This window comes from Dama dama, chromosome 5, assembly GCF_033118175.1.
Source record: "Dama dama isolate Ldn47 chromosome 5, ASM3311817v1, whole genome shotgun sequence".
NCBI lineage: Eukaryota > Metazoa > Chordata > Mammalia > Artiodactyla > Cervidae > Dama > Dama dama.
Window position 1 is genome coordinate 988,691 of NC_083685.1, and position 14,462 is coordinate 1,003,152.

Consider the following 14,462-nt stretch of genomic DNA (forward strand, 5'->3'; position numbering starts at 1 on the left):
GGCCTGCTCTGCAGTGGGCACCAGCCCCAGGGGGGCCTCTCCTCTCCCGACCGTGCTGAGCCCCGCCCAGCCTCTGAGAGGACTCCTGCTGCTGGGCCACCTCCCCGAGGCCCTGGGGAGCCAGCCAGCTGCAGACCAGAGCAGAGCTGGGCCTTGTGAGCGAGGCTGGGCTGGTGAGGGAGGAGGCAGGGGACCATGTGCTCCCGGGGCCAGCGCCTCCATCGGGACCCCACCTGGGGGGCTCTGGAACTGCAGCCCCGGACCCTGATCCACGCAGACAGGCTGAGCTGGGGGTCAGGCAGGCGGGGCCGGGGCTCCTGTGTGTCCTGTGGTGGGGCACCCAGGAAGCTGAGGGTTCAGGAGTCCCCTTGGAGACGTGTCTGTGAGGGTGGTGGGGGCCGTGTGGGCATCAGGACAGACCCAGAGAAACAGCCAGGGAGGGTGGGCCTCCAGACCTCAGTGCCAGCCTGTCTGGGGATGGGCCTGCGTGCTGGACGGCAGCGTGTCTTCCTGCGTCACGCCCAGGCCCGTGACGTCCTTCCATCCCTTGCAGGCTGCTACCTGCCCAGCAACCCCGAGGCCATCGTGCTGGACATCGACTACAAGTCTGGGACGCCCATGCAGAGGTGCACCCCTGGCTGCCCCTCGCAGGACCCCTCCTCTTGACTCATGCCCCCTCCCAGTCACTCACGCCCATCTCTGTTGTCTTCTAGCGCCGCCAAGGCCCCATATCTGGCCAAGTTCAAGGTGAAACGTTGCGGGGTTAGTGAGCTTGAGAAGGAAGGTCAGTGCCACGTCCCGTGTAGTCTGGGGTCCCCGTGAACAGTGACGGCTCAGTGTGGCCCCTCATCTGGGGAGCGGGCACATGTGCAGTGACAAGGTCCCTGGGAGGGCGGGCCTGCTTGGCCACCGTGCAAGCGCCCACGGGCAGGCTGGCTTCCGCGGCAGGAGTCGGCTGTCCTGGTGCTGAGCTCAGGGTGTCGGGAGGCCCCGCTCCGTCCGGGCGGGATCCTGCACCTCCTCCCAGCACAGGGCCTGGTTGGTCCTCGGCCGTGGACGCGTCAGCGCGGCCTCTACCTCAGCCGGAGTCCCCCCTCCTCGTCTCTGGGAAGGCATGACCACTGGTCAGGGCCACGCTGACTCCACCAGTCACCACATGCGGTTACATGCCACAGTTCTGGCGGTGTGGGTTTGGGGGGACACCAGCCAGGTGGCCCCGGCTCCTGCTGGGCACCCCTTCGGGCCCAACCCTAACAGGGCCCCCCTGGTCCTCGCTCCAGTGAGACGGGCTCTGTCTTCAGTTGTTATCAGGAAACAAGCCAGCCTGACCCCGGTGTCTGCCAGGCCCTCATCAGCCCCCCTCAGGCTTTGCAGGCATGATCCCTAAGTTTCTCAGGGTTCCTTCAGGCATGTGAGCAAGGCGTCCCCAGACCCTCACAGGGCCTCTGCCTCCACTGACAGGCAGCCTCTCCCCTTCAGGCCTGCGGTGCTGCTCAGATTCCGAGGAGGAGGGCAGCGTGCAGGAGGCCGACGGCCAGAAGATCTCCTGGCAGGCGGCCATCTTCAAAGTGGGGGACGACTGCCGGCAGGTAGCACCCCCCTGGGCAGGGGGGTGGCGCGGGCCCACCGGGGTGCTCTCTACCGGTCCCGGCGTGCTTCCCAGCCTTGCACAGAAACAGGGACCTTTGCTTCCCTGTGGCTGCCCACCACCACCCTGTGTCTCTGCCTCCCAGGACATGCTGGCCCTGCAGATCATTGACCTCTTCAAAAACATCTTCCAGCTAGTAGGCCTGGACCTCTTCGTCTTCCCGTACCGGGTGGTGGCTACCGCCCCCGGGGTAAGTGTCCAGAGCAGAAGCCCGGCCGCCCCTCGGCCTGCCCCTCAGCCCGCCGCGTGCCTGCAGCCTGGCCCTTCCTCCCTAGTGTGGGGTCATCGAGTGCATCCCCGACTGCACCTCCCGGGACCAGCTGGGCCGCCAGACCGACTTCGGCATGTATGACTACTTCACGCGCCAGTACGGGGACGAGTCCACGCTGGCCTTCCAGCAGGTGGGCGCCCAGCGTCCTGAGTCCTCCCGGGTGGCCATGACCTTCCTTGTGACCACAGAAGCCTTGGGTGGGCCTCAAGAAGGCCGACTCCTGGAGTGGGAGGGGACCACTCCGCCCCCGCCCCCCCGACGCCGGCTGCTGAGCAGGCCCTGAGCCCATCTCCCCCACAGGCACGCTACAACTTCATCCGCAGCATGGCTGCCTACAGCCTCCTGCTGTTCCTGCTGCAGATCAAGGACCGGCACAATGGCAACATCATGCTGGACAAGAAGGGCCACCTCATCCACATCGGTGGGCAGGGTGGGGTGGGGGCGGGGCTCTCCCTCAAGTCATCCACATTTGGGGGCAGGGCTCTCCTCCTCCACCCCAGCCTGCAGCTGACTGTGGCTTTTCGGGGTTTTGCAGATTTTGGCTTCATGTTCGAAAGCTCCCCGGGCGGCAACCTCGGCTGGGAGCCGGACATCAAGCTGACAGACGAGATGGTGATGATCATGGGGGGCAAGATGGAGGCCACGCCCTTCAAGTGGTTCATGGAGATGTGTGTGCGTGGCTACCTGGCCGTGCGGTGAGCCTCGCGGTCCAAATGAGGGAGGGTGGGGCCCCGGTGGGCCCCCACATCCAGGCTCCCCTCCCCTCGGGCCATCTCAGGTCTTGGCGGGGGTTGGGGGGCAGGTTTGGGGTTTGGAGGGGCGTGTGCAGGAGGCCCCTGAGGCCTGGCTCCTGTCACATCTGCCATCTCTGCTGGAGCACCTCACTCTGGGCATTGGTGCCCCCACGTCTGCACCTCCCAGGCTTGGCCTTGCCTCTGGTCCCTCCAAGTGGCAAGTCCTTTCTTCCCAAGCCAGAGCCCGTGGTTTCCGACGCCACGTGGCTAAGCCGCAGAGCAGTGTGGTGGCACCCAGAGTGTGTGGCCACGCGGGCAGGGGCCACGCCCAGGCTGGACTCTGCTCACCTCCCTCCTTGCCTCTCCCCAGGCCCTACATGGATGCTGTCGTCTCTCTGGTCACCCTCATGCTGGACACGGGCCTGCCCTGCTTCCGTGGCCAGACAATCAAGCTCCTCAAGTAGGTCCTGGGCAGACAGCGGGGTGGCAGTCCCCTGAGACAGGGCCCGTCACCCAGGCCAGGTGATCCCCTGGGACGCCCAGACTGGATGGGCTCCCGGGTGAGGTGCTGTCCCCAGGCCTGCCGTGTACAAGGTGCCCCGTCTTCTGTGGCCATGGAGGGGATGTGCCTGTCACCCCTTATTTCTCAGGGCACATCCAGGCCAAGCCCCCTGCCCATCCTACCCCAGCTGCCAGTCCCACAGTTGGGAGCTGCTGGCAAGGGGCCCAAACCCTTGAGGCCAGCTGGGAACCACGGCCCCACAGGAGACCAGGCCACATCCACGCGTGGAGGGTGGCAGCCCTAACGTGGCCCTTCCCTCACAGGCACAGGTTCAGCCCCAACATGACGGAGCGAGAGGCGGCGAACTTCATCTTGAAGGTCATTCAGAGCTGCTTCCTTAGCAACAGGCAAGCCCCCAGTCCTGCACTCCCCTCGCGTGTCCCCCCAGCCCGGTGTTCAGGGGGCCCTGGGTGGGGCCTCGCCTGGGCCAGGTGACCAGATGCACTGCCCTGAGACGCCCGGCCTGGCGGGGTGGGTGAGGGGCTTCAGGTGCTGTGGGGGCTGTGACCGGAGGTGCTTGGCCTCAGTGACATTCTGGGGGACAGATTTCCGGGGCTGTGACAGTCGGAGGTGGCCTGGAGGTTTCCAGGTTGAACAACAGGGTGACCCACGGGAGGCCAGGCTGCAGGAGGTGCAGAGCCCCCAGGCCCACACCCTGGGGACAGAGGACTGGCCCCACTGGGCCCGCCAAGGTCCAGGGGGAGTGCGGCCTGGGGGTGCCACGTGCTTTTGGTGACCAGGGTGCAGAGAGAGGGAGGGGCTCGGCCCGGTGGGAGGGGTCTGGCGGGCAGCATGGGGCTGTGATGGCTCTGCTGTGTGCTAGGCGGACCCCCGGCCTGGACTCAGCTCCTAGGACAGGAGGCAGCCAGCTGAGGAAAGACATCCGCCCGAGCCCTCGTTAGGCGCCCACGAGCGAGGAGACGGGGCAGAACTGGGGGGCTGCCAGGAAGGGAGCACGGGTCCCAGCGGGCAAGGCGCTGGCGGAGCAGAGGTCCGCGGTTGGGCCTTGAGCCTCTGGGGCAGCTCAGAGGGGTCAGCCCCTCACAGCGCCCCTTGCCCTCTGCCTGCAGGAGCCGGACCTATGACATGATCCAGTACTATCAGAACGACATCCCCTACTGAGAGTGGGGCGGCCACAATCAATCTCCACAGGCGCGCCGGCCGCCGCTTCATCCCGCAGACAAATGGGCCAGAGGTGCCGCTGCCAAGCTGGAGACTCACTGTCCCGGGCACCGCCTGCATGGCCAGAAGGACAATCAGAGCCAGTCTCTGCACGGGCACGGGCTCTTCTTGCACTGGACGCATTCCCCACCTGTCTTTTCTCAGAGGCACAGGAAGTATGTTCTTAGGCATAAAAATCAGAAAAGCTGTATTTAACCAACGTGAACAAAATAAAAGCACGCTGCTGCGCGGGACCCTGATTCACTCTTGGATCCTAAGTGCACGTTTAGCTGGTGGGGGGGGAGGGTGCAGCAGGGGCTCAGGGCCGCCCCGGCACCCCGACTGTGAGCCTCACAGAGGCGAGCCAGCACGGCGCCGTAGAGCGACAGCACCTGTGTGCTCCCGGCCGGCTCAGGGCCACCGGACGTCCCTTCCTGGCCTCGCCTCCGCGGGCATCGCTCCGCCTCCTTCCCGTGTCTGTCTCCAGCATCTTCAGGTCGCTCTGCTCCGCGGCCACACCGTCCTCCCGCACTGACCCCCACCCCCACAAGCGTCCATCCCACCCAGACGACCCTACTAAAGAAACGACAGAACATCTAGAAATGAGTCACCCGAAAGGTTGGTACACAGTATAAGACAGAGGTGAAGAGAAAACCTGTTGATGAAAGAACAGGCACCTAGAAGGAGCATAAAGAAACGGTAAGTGGGGGTGGGACACTCCAGTCCCCCAGCAGGACCCCAGAGCTGGCGCAGGACGCGCTCAGCTGCAGGAAGTGCAGCACCAAGACATGGAGACGCGGCCGCTGGGAAGGTAAGCGCGTCATGAGACGCGGAGCTCGTCCAGGAAGGGAGGCCGTCATGGGGGAGCAGCCACATGGCTGAGAGTTGGTCCCCCTGTGCCAGTCATTCTGCGCCTCCCACTAGGAGGCAGGAGTTCTAACTGGCGATGAAACGTGAGGCCCGGTTGCTCCTGACAATAAATACAGTCACAGACCTGACTCGAAAGGAGGGGGCAGAGATTCCCCATCAGCAGGCGCACGTGTGCTTCTGAAGCAAAGCTTGACAGAATTCAGGGGAGAAATAGACTCACACACCTGGAGATTCGCAACACCCTTCTCTGCACAAGTGATGGGGCTGGCAGAAAGCCAGCGGGCGGAGGACCGCGGTCCGCACGCGCCCGGCAGCACGCAGTGCACTCCATCAACGGCGACAGCGCCCGTCGGCCCCTGCTCAGCACACCTCAGGCTGGTTCCGTGCAATTGTGAGGGATCAACAAGAGCGCTGGGAGAGCCCCACACTGTGTAAGCTGCAGCAGTGGAGTTGGAACACCAGACCAAACACACGTGAAAGCTGAGAGGATGACCTGAGGGAGAGGCTTTCAGGCCGTGTCTGGGCAGGTGGGTGGAGAGGAGTCCATTCAAATGAACAAACCAGAATATAGGGTGTAACTTCCAGAAACCAGCAAACAGGAGACTGGGTGCGGTGGGCAGGGGGAGACAGGAAATAAAGGATGAATGCTCTCTAAAACAGAAATTCACTCACAGTAGAACTGATGGCCACATCACGTGGAAAGGAAGCCTGTCGCATTGGCTTTAAAATGAAAGTCAACTGAATGCCATGAACAAGATGGTGGCAATATGGCAAACTGTATGTTTTAAAAAGTTAGAAATAAACGCTTTTAACAATGCTGGGTAGAAAGTCTAAACCCAGGAGCTGACAAGCAAATAGGTCTCTTTAGAGACTGAAAACGAAATTTAAAGTGTTAAGGGCAGTCAAGTTCCTCTTCCAATAACACAGTTAACAAAAGACCAACCCAAGAGCCCGACGCCTCACGGAGCCCAGAGCAGGGCTTGCCTGACGTGAGTGCAAAACAGCCATCGTCTTTAAAGACACCACACTGACAGCCGCCCTCCCGGACCACACTTGTCACCACCTCTGCTCAGCACTGGGCCCTGGGGGCCCTCGCCAGTCTAGTCAGAGAAGGAAACAGTGTGAGAATCGGAAAGGAGAAGCGACTCAGAAGTGGCCTGTGTACACAAAAATCCAAAATAACCTGGGTCTGTTCTACGGTCGAGGTTCAGGATACAGGTTAATATACAAAAGTCAACTGTGTGTGTACTCACAGCAACAAAACGAATGAGGATAGCTCCGTTTATAGTTGCATCCCAAGGTACAGCCGAGAAAAGAAAAAGCAAATGACAGGAATAGTTTGCAGGAAAAGAAATGCCCCTGGCCCTTGATTATAAGGTAAATGCAAATTAAAACCACCCTGAAGTGCCCTTGCTCACCCATCAGACACACTGCATGAGGCGGTGAGGGGGGCCTACCCAGAAAGGGGCCGTATCCCGTGCGGGGGTCCATAACAGCCATCCAGCCCCCAGCTCCTGGCACTAGTGACCCAGGTATCTCAAAACAGCATGCGTGTGGTCAGCCCTGGCTCACAACCCCGCTCTGAGGAACTGATCTCACAGACTCTCTGGCAAAATACAAAAAGACGTTCGCAGAAGGCTGCCCGCCGCGGAGGACACATGGGGACCCACCCCCGTCACCACGGTGACTGTGGCCAAGTGACACGCCCACCTGCGGGGCCTCAAGGCGGCCAGAGAGGTCCTGTGCCCCGCTGTCCTCACCGGGGCGGGGGGATGGCACGCAGTCCACTTACTATGGGGGAAGAGACGTCCATTTTAAAAATCAAGAGTCTCTTCCAGAGAAGTGGGGGAGACAAGGTGGAGGGCAGGGGGGTAAAAGCTCGAGTTCCGTTGTTTTACAGATGAGATATCTTGTGTTAAGGGTGTGACTTTGTGATTACAGAAAGTAGAGAATGCAATGCCTGAAAAATGAAAGCAGAAAAATCACCCCCATTAGGATGGCCGTTATTATAAAAGAAGCAAAAACCCCAGCAAACTAAAGTAGAGGACGTGGGGAAGCCGGCCCCCGCATGCACTGCTGACGGGACACTGTCCAGCAGTTCCTCAAACAATTAAACAGAAGCACCCTTTGACCCGCAAGTCCACTCCTTGGCAAATACCCAAAAGAAGTGAGAGCGCAGACTGAAGCCGGCCCCAGCAGTGAAATCGCAGAGTCGCAACCACTGGGCACTATTGAGGAAGCCCCTCGTTGCAGAATTACTCACTGTGACCCAAGAGCGGGACGGTCCAGACAGCCATCTGGGGTGACGGGACACGACACAGCCACAGAGGAGCAGAAGTTAAAGTAGAACAGCATGACTTCCAGACGAGGGAGGAATTTTCAGTACACAACGTGCACTTCTTAAATTGTGCACAGAAGTACAAAAATTTAACCCCAAAACGCTAAAGTACATGTGCAATTAGATCAGCAAAAAAGGATTGTTTAAAGGCCAGAGCAAAAACACACGTATGTGTGCACAGGACATACAAAAATGTCACTACCAAAAAAAACTGATAAAATAGCGCAACTGTTCGCATCAGACGAAGTGAAACTCGAGTTCCCCCTCCATTAGGCAGGGTATCTCACAGAAATAAAGAGACGACGCTAGCCGATGCTAGCCAAGACCGCAGTGATGAATGCGCATGGCCCCCGCCGCCCGGATGCTGGAGAGGCCGCGGACCAGGGGGAGGACGCCCGCGCCCCCAACAACGGACCCACCGGGGACGAGGGTCGCCGCGGGACTGAGTAACCAGCGCGCGTACGCGGGACACGGAGCTCCACGGGGACCCGCCGGCCAGCGCCGCCGGCGGGCTTTGCCGGCGGCGAGAGCGGGTTGAGTCATGATTCCAACCCCTCCGGAGTGGGCAGACGGGCTGGGGGAACCGAGGGGTCGGATGGAACCGAGGGCCGGGCGGACCGAGAGCCCGCAGCCTCTCGGGACCAAGGTCCACCCGGGGGCGGGGGGGGGGGGGCGGCGCCTGCTGGGCCGGAGGACACAAGACACCCCTGCCCCGCGTCCCCGGTTTCTCTCCGCCACCCCCAAGCCCCCTCCCCTCCCCTTTCCCTCCTCCATTACCCGCCCCCGTCTACCCCCGCCCCACACCCCCCCAGTCCGGCGCCCAGAAACCACTCGGGAGACTCGGGTGCGGGCGGCCGCGGCCGGCGTGATGCGCTAGGCGGGCAGCAGTCCGCGCGCGCGCAGCTGCAGCAGTGGGGCCAGCGTGTAGCGCAGGCGGCGCAGGGCGGCGTCCGAGCCCCGGCGCGCGAGGCCGCGGCGCAGGGCCGAGGGGTTCACCAGCGCCAGGTAGAGCAGCGGCAGCGCCACGACGCCCAGCGGCAGCAGCAGCAGCGTCTGCAGCGCGCCCAGCGCCCACAGCCTGCGGACCGACCACGCACCGGCAGGTGGGCGCTGGCGGTGCGGGGCGCGCCCAGGCCCCAGCCCCGAGCCCGCTCCCGCCGCCCGCTCACCTGAAGCCCGCCGCACCCGCGCCGAACAGCTGCTTCTCCTGCGGAGACAAGAGAACACTTTCCTGCCGGACGCCGCGGACGGGGCGGGACCCTGGGGCGCTAGGCTCGTGGGGGCGCGGCACCACGGGGGAGGGGGTGCTCCCAAGCGGGCGCGATTCTTGAGTGGGCGGCCCCGTGATGCTCGTGGTCCCCAGTGGGGTTGGTATGGTGAGGAGGGTCCCGGGTGGGGTCGGGGGGTCCCTGATGGGGTGGCCCCCCCGTGTGCGGGAGGCAGCCCCACGGGGCAGGTCTCGGCTCTAGCCCGCCCCCGCCAGGGCTCACACAGTCCGCCTTGGCCACCTCCTCCATGAGCGAGCCCGCGCAGTCCTGCCCCCGGCGGGGCTGTGAGTCGCACCTGCCGGGAAAGGCACGAGGATGGGCCCTTCGCCTGGCCAGCAGTCTCGCCCCCCTCAACTCCTGACACCCGACAGTCTTGACCCCCTTACGGCTCCGGGCCGCCCCGCGAGCTGTCGAGCGCAGCCGCCGCCTCCATCACCTTCCCCTGCAACTCCTGGAGTGGGTGGTGGGAGTGAGGCCTCACACGCGGGAAGACCTGGGTAGGGCGTGGGCAGGCCGCCGCGGCTCCGGGGAACGGCGGAGCGGAGGCCGCGGCGGGGTCGGAGGGGGAGGGGGAGGGCACCTGCAAGACTCCGCTCTGCTCCTGGAAGCTGGCCCAGGCCTCCTGCATCCGCCGTGCGCTCTGACACGAGGGGAGCCCTGGTTAGACGCGTTAGGGGGGACTCGATCCTCCCCACCGTCCTGCACCTGCCCAGCCTCACGCACACCCCAAGCCTGCCCTCCCGAGACCCCGATTCCGCCGCACCTGCCGCAAGGCCTCCGCCTGCATGGTGTACTTGGCCTCCACCAGCTCCAGTTGTTTCTTCCGGAGAATCCAGGGAGAGTCAGGCGCCCGGCACTCCGCGAACGCGCCGCGCCTGACCCCGCCCTGCCGCCCCGCCCCCGAGCCCCGCCCGAGCACCTGCAGGGCCGCCAGTTGGGTCCCGAGCTGCTGCTCCGCCCGCTGCTGGCTCAGTTGCTCTCCTCCGTAGTAGAAGAGCTAGGGGTGGGGCTTGTGAGGGCGGGGCGGTCGGGGCTGCTAGGGGCGGGGACTATCCTGGGAGGCGGGGCGCGGGCGGGGACTGGGGCGAGGCAGCCTCGGGGGAAGCGGGAGACAGAGACCGTCTCCGGAAGGTACCTGGCTTGACAGCTCCTCCCACTGCTCCTGCAGCTGTCGGTTCTGCTGCTCCTGGACGGGGTCGGGGGGAAGATCCAGGCCTCTCCGAGGTCCCCCGCTCAGCGCGGGCCCCGCCCCATCTCAGGCCCCTCCTTCTCCACTGCCCCCGCCCACCGAGGTCCCGCCGCAGCCTACCCTCTCGCAGGCCCCGCCCCGCCATAGGCCCCGCCCCACCAGGGCTCCGCCCCATCCTGAGTCCCTCCCCTCCACTGCCCCGCCCATCCAGAGGTCTCGCCTCAGCCTAGGTCCCGCCCTCTCGCGGCCCCGCCCCGCAAAGGCCCCTCCCTCTCCACTGCCCCGCCCAGAGATCCCGCCTCAGCCTAAGTCCCGCCCTTTCGCAGGCCCCGCCCCGCCATGGGCCCCTCCCTCTCTACTACCCCGTCCATCTAGAGGTCCCGCCCCTCGTGGCCCCGCCCCGCCAGGGCCCCGCCCCACCAGGTCCCGCTGGCGCTCCTCCGCCGCCTCCAGCAGCCCGCGCGCCCGGTCCGCGCGCTCCCGCGCCGCCTCGCGCGCCTCCCCACGCAGGGCCCGCGCCGCCTGGCTCCGCCGACGCTGCAGGCTGCGGAGGGGAAACTGAGGCTCCGCGGCCAAGGCCGCGTCTGCACACCGCCTACCCCCTCGCGGTGCCCGCACGCCGGGTGGGGGGAGGAGCCGCCCGCACCCGCGCTCGCGCTCGCTCAGGTCCCGCAGGCGCGCGGCGAGGCTCTCGCTCTCGGCCTCCAGCCCGCGCACCAGCTCCTCCAGCTCCTGCTTCCGCAGCCTCCCGTCGCGGTTGTCCTTCTGCAGCTGCAGCAGCAGCTCCTGCGCCTCGGCCATGGCCTGGCTCTGCCCGCGGCCGCCGCCGGGCCCCGCGTCACAATGGGCCGAGCGCAGAGCGCTTTGGAACCGCACGCACCGCCGGGTGCTCGCGCCTGAAGCGGAGGGCGAGGCCAGCTCGTTCCCGCCCGCTGCCGGGGGCACTGCGGCCCGGGCAGCCTCGGGTGGGAAAGATCGGGTTCCGTAAACAAGTTTCCTGTCTCTGGACCCAGTGATCCCCTCCTGGGAAAGCCAGAGAAAGACAAATGCCATATGCTGTCACTTACAGGTGGAATCTAGGAAGTGACACAATGAACCTCTCTATGAAACAGATTCACGGAACAGACCTGTAGTTGCCAAGGCGGACGGGTGGGGGAGGGAGGGATTGGGGGTTTGAGGTTAGCAGAGGTAAGCTGTTACAGGATGGATAAACAAGGAGGTCCTACCATATAGCACAGGGACCTATATTCACTATCCTCATAAACCATCATGGAAAACAATATGAGAAAGATTGTATATACATGTATAACAGAGTCACTTTGCCGAACAGCAGAGATAAACACAACACGGTATATCAACTATACTTCAGTAACATTTCTCTAAAAAGTTCCTCCTCCTGCTCCTCCTTGCCTGCACAAGCCCATCCGTGGGCTCCTTTCCCAGGGTCTTGTTCTTCAGGGCTCCAGGCTGTCCTTCCCCTGCCCCAGACGGAAAGCGGGACTGGTCTAAACCCACGGTGGCTTTTAGCTTCCTTGTAGGATTCTGCCAGTGAGATTCAGGGGCGGATGTCAGCTGGATGTGGGTTCCTGGTGGGAGGTCTGCCCCACTGTTAAGGCAGAGAGGCCCCGCGGTGGGTGTTGAGATGGGGAGGAACTGGGCACCACTGATGCGCCCCGCCCAGGGTCCTGCCCCCACCGCTCCGCTGGTCCGCTGAGTTGGAGCCCCGTCAGTAAGTGCAGGTGGAGGTGTTGGTGTGAGCGCCCCCCCCCCTCCAACCAGCTCTGCGCCTCAGGTTCTGCACCTGTCAGGTGGGGCTGACTCCCCCCACCCCGCCCCAGTTTGCTTTTCTGCGACTTCTGAGGGTAGCTGAAGGGCACCTTGACCCCTCCCTGCCCCTGGTCTTTAGGAGGAGAGCCTCTGTGGGGAAAGACTGGAGCGGACAAAGCCTCTGGGGAAACGCAAGCCACTGGCTGGGCGGTGGGGCCCGGGGGCGGCAGGAGCCATGGCAACAGACCCCCAGGCAGCGCTCCTGCCCTTTGCTCCCACCAGACCCAGGACAGAAGCACCTGCCCGCCTTCCCACCCAGCCCGCTGGCCTGGCTCTGCCCCTCCCCCAAAGACTCAGGTTCAAGGTCCTCCTCTGGGGCCTCCCTGCCCACCCAGGGGCCCCCACGGAGGGGCACAGCCCAGGAAGGGGGCGGTGCCGGGCTCGCCACCCTGTCTTCAGGACTGAACCCAGCAGCTGCACACTCCGCACCGTCAGCTGAGGGCCGTGTGGGATGCCAGGAGCTCAGTGAGTGTCTGATCGGAGAAAGAATTAGTGAATAAGCATAAAACCCACGCCTGTGGGGTTTTGTTTTTGTTTCCACATGTGAAACAGTTTTTGCCTGATAAGAGAGAAAAGGGGAATTCCCTGTGGTTAGGACTCCACACTATCATTGCCAGGGCCCGGGTTTGACTTCTGGTCGGGAACTAAGATCCTGCAAACCTAAATGAAGTGAAGTGAAAGTCGCTCAGTTGAGTCTGACTCTGCAACCCCATGGGCTATACAGTCCATGGAATTCTCCAGGCTAGAATACTGGAGAGGTAGTCTTTCCCTTCTTCAGAGGATCTTCCCAACACAGGGATCAAATCCAAGTCTCCCATACTGCAGGCAGATTCTTTACCAGCTGAGCCACAAGGGAAGCCCCTGTGTAAACCTAGCGGCACAGCAAAAAAAAAGAGAGAGAGGATTTATACAAACCCTGATGTATCAAACAATGAATGACAGAGTCCCCCCGACGTGGGCGCACTGGCCAGGACCCGGCGCATCTCCCACTCCAGCCACGGGGAAGCCACCTCAGTCCCGTAAACAGACCACGTGCTCTGAGGCCTCCGCTCTTGGCACAGGCTGTTCCCCACATGTGGACGGCCCTGCCCGAGCGTGCAGTCTGACCAGCTCCTCACAGCCCTTCACCCACCCGTCTACCGGGGAGTTGTTGACTTACTGTGACTGTGATGACGTCTGTGTCCCCATCAGGAAGGAGCCTTCAGAACACATGCAGACAGACACTGGCCTGATCTCTGCCCAAGTCCTGGGAGTCGCCCTCAGGGCCCGGAGAAGCTGCCTGTAGCATCGCAAAGATGGAAGGTTCTGGGGGCCCCATCACCAAACGAGTCCTGGTGTCTCGGGCTCCCAGTGGCCACAACCCAGCCCGCACCACACGCTTCTGCCAGGGCGTGTGGCCAAGACAGCAGCACAGAGTGGACGGTGGTGAGAGACCTTCTGGAAGGACGTGGGGACACGGGAGGAGCCTCGCCAGCCCCTCGGGGGTGGGGAGCACACTGTGGGGGGTGACACGACCCTATCCGTGCCTGCTGAGGGCAGCGGGGGCCTGCGCCCTGAGGCAGGAGAGAGGGCCCTGCCCCTGTGGGCCGGCCCGCACTGTGGGTGATGCCAACACAGACCGAAGGCTGCTTGGACCCCTGCAGACTCATGTGGTCTGTGTGCCCCGTGGGGCTGAAGCATGCCCCCCAGCACCTCAGAATGTGACTGTGTCTAGAGATGGGTCTCTAGGATGGGCCGTAACCTGGTCTGACCAGGGTCCTCCTTCAAAACTCCCCAGGAAAATGATGTCCAACCGAACGGTAGTCATAAATTCCATGTCATCTAAACATTAACATTTTAAGTCTCAAAACCTACTTCCCACGTGTGGTCAGTAAGGTCCTGGAGGAAATACACGTCACCCAAGGGAAGAACACCCGGGAGCCAGAAGACAGGACCGCGGATGCAGGACAGGAAGGCGGGGCCTCAGACCAACCTGTGCGGAACAGCAGGCTGGGGAATCGTGTCCGATTCTGTGGAAAACTGGCCCGGGAGGCATTTCAGGGCGAAAAGGTGGAGAATTGAAAAATACGATCATTATTAAGCCTCCAGAAAAACAGAAACGGCCGATATACTCGCTGGCCCAGGAATAAACAAATGTGCGCCGTGATGGCCATCACGCACGCGCACTGCGCCGCGGTTGGCGAATGACCGCAAGCACGGCCACGCCCGCTTTGGTTGCCTCCGCTCTGCGACTCAGAGGTGAGTCGCCACGGAGACCGCGTGGCCCACCACTTACTATCTGGCGCCTTTCCGGGGAGAGTTTGCCAAGCCCCAGATCACACTGACTGCCTAGTAACTTACTCAGGGCTGTGAGGGGAGAAGAGGGTAGTCATGACCTGCAGTGATCACCTACCCTGCGGCCAGCATGTGGCGGTGGGCTTGGAAGGACCAGAAACCATGTTTAGTTTTAAGTCTTTTTATAAGAGCCATTTGATTATTCAAACTATCTTTGAGTACCGCTTTTGATAAACCAAAAAAATTAAAACCCTTTTTAAAACAGCTGAACAGAATTTACCAAGGGGAACAGCAGCAATGGCCATGCTGTTCTGGGGACT

General features: G+C 62.8%; 2 protein-coding genes across 6 annotated transcripts in view; one reads left to right on the forward strand and one right to left on the reverse strand.

The window, feature by feature from the left end:
- The window catches only part of PI4KA (phosphatidylinositol 4-kinase alpha), a 62,705-nt gene extending 58,069 nt beyond the window's left edge, over window positions 1–4,636 (forward strand). For all 3 annotated transcript variants that reach the window (XM_061141377.1, XM_061141378.1, XM_061141379.1), the window contains 10 exons: window positions 554–626; window positions 714–784; window positions 1,480–1,589; window positions 1,734–1,838; window positions 1,924–2,049; window positions 2,220–2,340; window positions 2,455–2,614; window positions 3,024–3,113; window positions 3,479–3,562; window positions 4,286–4,636. In XM_061141377.1, the coding sequence (XP_060997360.1) occupies window positions 554–626; window positions 714–784; window positions 1,480–1,589; window positions 1,734–1,838; window positions 1,924–2,049; window positions 2,220–2,340; window positions 2,455–2,614; window positions 3,024–3,113; window positions 3,479–3,562; window positions 4,286–4,337 (992 nt within the window). In that variant the 3' untranslated portion in view covers window positions 4,338–4,636. The remainder of the gene's footprint in view (window positions 1–553; window positions 627–713; window positions 785–1,479; window positions 1,590–1,733; window positions 1,839–1,923; window positions 2,050–2,219; window positions 2,341–2,454; window positions 2,615–3,023; window positions 3,114–3,478; window positions 3,563–4,285) is intronic.
- The window catches only part of LOC133056245 (transmembrane protein 191-like), a 39,242-nt gene extending 28,400 nt beyond the window's left edge, over window positions 1–10,842 (reverse strand). The window contains exons 1-10 of one of the 3 annotated variants that reach the window (XM_061141382.1): window positions 10,688–10,842; window positions 10,462–10,585; window positions 9,988–10,038; window positions 9,772–9,849; window positions 9,616–9,672; window positions 9,433–9,492; window positions 9,239–9,303; window positions 9,075–9,147; window positions 8,754–8,791; window positions 8,458–8,662 (exon numbers count right to left, since the gene is read on the reverse strand). In XM_061141382.1, coding sequence (XP_060997365.1) covers window positions 8,458–8,662; window positions 8,754–8,791; window positions 9,075–9,147; window positions 9,239–9,303; window positions 9,433–9,492; window positions 9,616–9,672; window positions 9,772–9,849; window positions 9,988–10,038; window positions 10,462–10,585; window positions 10,688–10,842 — 906 coding nt within the window. Of the gene's footprint in view, window positions 1–8,457; window positions 8,663–8,753; window positions 8,792–9,074; window positions 9,148–9,238; window positions 9,304–9,432; window positions 9,493–9,615; window positions 9,723–9,771; window positions 9,850–9,987; window positions 10,039–10,461; window positions 10,586–10,687 lie in introns of those variants that run through there. The other 2 variants (XM_061141380.1, XM_061141381.1) reach the window with 2 other exon arrangements.
- Between the last annotated feature and the right edge of the window lie 3,620 nt (window positions 10,843–14,462).